Source organism: Limulus polyphemus, unplaced genomic scaffold (assembly GCF_000517525.1).
Source record: "Limulus polyphemus unplaced genomic scaffold, Limulus_polyphemus-2.1.2 Scaffold9141, whole genome shotgun sequence".
NCBI lineage: Eukaryota > Metazoa > Arthropoda > Merostomata > Xiphosura > Limulidae > Limulus > Limulus polyphemus.
In genome coordinates, this window is record NW_013674751.1 from 21,839 (window position 1) to 24,881 (window position 3,043).

General features: G+C 30.2%; 1 protein-coding gene and 1 long non-coding RNA gene across 3 annotated transcripts in view; one reads left to right on the forward strand and one right to left on the reverse strand.

Moving 5' to 3' along the window:
• Positions 1-149, reverse strand: part of LOC111083338 — a 1,606-nt gene extending 1,457 nt beyond the window's left edge. The window contains exon 1 of the long non-coding RNA XR_002608975.1: positions 8-149. This is a non-coding gene — a long non-coding RNA (uncharacterized LOC111083338). The remainder of the gene's footprint in view (positions 1-7) is intronic.
• LOC106475769 (BUD13 homolog) overlaps positions 1-3,043 on the forward strand; it is a 19,303-nt gene that overhangs the window by 11,873 nt on the left and 4,387 nt on the right. For both annotated transcript variants that reach the window (XM_013936445.2, XM_022379809.1), the window contains exon 4: positions 2,473-2,594. In XM_013936445.2, the coding sequence (XP_013791899.1) occupies positions 2,473-2,594 (122 nt within the window). The remainder of the gene's footprint in view (positions 1-2,472; positions 2,595-3,043) is intronic.

A 3,043-nucleotide genomic window follows, 5' to 3' on the forward strand; every position in this document is an offset into this window, starting at 1 on the left:
GATATACCTTATAATCTATATATGCCCCATCTGATATACCTTATAATCTATATATGCCCCATCTGATATACCTTATAATCTATATATGGCCCAACTGATGTACCCTATAATCTATATATGCCCCATCTGATATACCTTATAATCTATATATGCCCCATCTGATATACCCTGTAATCTATATATGCCCCATCTGATATACCCTATAATCTATATATATGCCCCATCTGATATACCCTATAATTTATATATGCCCCATCTGATATACCTTATAATCTATACATGTACAGCCGATATACCCTATAATCTATATATGCCCCATCTGATATATCTTATAATCTATATATGCCCCATCTGATATACCCTCTAATCTATATATGCACAGCCGATATACCCTATAATCTATATATGCCCCATCTGATATACCCTCTAATCTATATATGCACAGCCGATATACCCTATAATCTATATATGCACAGCCGATATACCCTATAATCTATATATACACAGCCGATATACCCTCTAATCTATATATGCTCAGCCGATATACCCTATAATCTATATATGCACAGCCGATATACCTTATAATCTATATATGCACAGCCGATATACCTTATAATCTATATATGCACAGCCGATATACCCTATAATCTATATATGCACAGCCGATATACCTTATAATCTATATATGCACAGCCGATATACCTTATAATCTATATATGTACAGCTGATATACCCTATAATCTATATATGCCCCATCTGATATACCTTATAATCTATATATGCCCCATCTGATATACCGTATAATCTATATATGCCCCATCTGATATACCTTATAATCTATATATGCCCCATCTGATATACCATATAATCTATATATGCACAGCTGATATACCCTGTAATCTATATATAACAGCCGATATACCCTATAAGTTATATGTGCACAGCTGATATACCCTCTAATCTATATATGCCCCAGCTGGTTTGATACTAATATTTTGGGATGATTTGAATTGTAATTCGATTTGAAAAAATTTTGATTTGCAGGGCCCTAATTGTATATTCATCAGGCTGTGTTATGTCGATGAGACTGTATATTCATCAGGCTTGTGTTATGTTGATAAGACTGTATATTCATCAGACTGTGTTATGTCAATGCAACTTAGTTTATTCATTGTGTTGAGTTATGTCTCGGCTTCCCAACCCTCCTGGATTCATTGGGACAGAACATAGCTTCTTTAAACTTTTAAAATAAAAAACACTTTAATGTCAATACAACTTAGTTTATTCATTGTGTTGAGTTATGTCTAGGCTTGCCAACCCTCCTGGATTCATTGGGACAGAACATAGCTTCTTTAAATTTTAAAATAAAAAACACTTTAATGTCACTCTGCAAACATGAAGTTTGTAACATTACTATATCGAATTACCAGACTTTATAAAGTATTTTTATTATAATTATTATTTTTCATTAACTAATCTAACCTTATAAGTTTCTAATTATTACATTAATAAATAAAGAACACCCGTATAGTTCTTACTTGGGTCTCCTTTACTTTGATGAAACTTAAAGCCATTGTTTTATACTAATAGTAATACTACACTAAATCATTTTTTATTTGATTAAATACTGCACCTAATAACACAAAATATTAATATGTACAAAGAAACAATGTTCTTTAAATATCTTAATTGTTCTGGCCTTCTAACTATGTGATAAGATCCTTTAAAAATTCAGTTAAATGTGTTGATGTGATTCCCTTGAGAAAAATGTCTGACCTGAAGGTGAAATAGTTACATAATATACTACATCGTTTGATAAATTAAAACTTTCTATTGGTTATAAATAGTATAGTATATAATGTCAGAGAAGTGTTAGCAATTTATGAGAGAGGATGTGACAAGTAGGTGTGGCATTTATATTCCAGAATTGTTCTTCAAATAGTTGGCAAGCCTAGACTTACTTTGTCTAGTCATTGTGCTGGGTTATGTTGATAAACCTTACTTTTCATCTCTTTAAGCTAGTTATTAAAATGGCTTATAACACACAGCTAGTTTTCCAGGTTCAAAATATCATTAACTTAAAACATTAACAGTAAAAGCTGAGTGTAACTTATGAATATATAGTGTTTGAGGAGGGGAAAATGAATAATGTGGTTTAGCATATAGTTCATCAAAATTAGTTTTTTTGTATTAAGAAAAAAGGAAAACTTGATCAAGATTTTAGCTGATATGATGTAGAATATTGCAAAGTATTAACATGAATTAGCATTTTGAAATTTGAAGATAGGTATTTGTATACTTTGATAATACTCCTCTGATTTTTAGAGGTTATTTCACATAATAGCAGACTTGTGATTGTGTGAATATCCAAAATAGTTGTTGTTTTAATATGTATTTTTGTATCTGCTTCATTGGCTCTCTTGTTTAACAAAAACATTTTTTTATTAAAGTAAGTTCTGGTTTTGTTTCCAGTAAAGGAAAAAGGACGACTTGATCTAACACTTTCGGGTATGAAGGCTGGTTTACAGGATGCAACTTGTCTAAAAGATGAGATCAGAGAATTCAAAAAACATGAAGATGAAATGATGAAGATGGTAATTAGTTAAGCACTGAATAAGAAGACATAGCTAAAATATTTAACATATAACATGTATGCTGTTATACATTTGTAGCCTAAACACGAGTGTTTAACCTTAACATCTTTAAGAAAGTTTTAAATCTTTTTAAATAATAATCATTCCATTAATTAAGCTTTCAGTTTCATATGAAATCTATAGTATTAAACTCTCAAGTTTTAATTGTTAATCAGTTTAATATTTAAATTCATATTGAAACTTTACCTTAAAGCTTCCTTTATTAACAAAATTATCTTGCTGTTTAAAACATCATATAAGAAGTTAAATGGTAAGTCATAGTCAAAACATGTTTCACTAAAACAATCGTACAGAGTATAAATTAAACTCTATTTTTGATATAAAGGACCTGACACATTATGGTAACTGCTGATTGCCTTCTTTAGTTGTGTAGCCTTTCAAGAAATGTT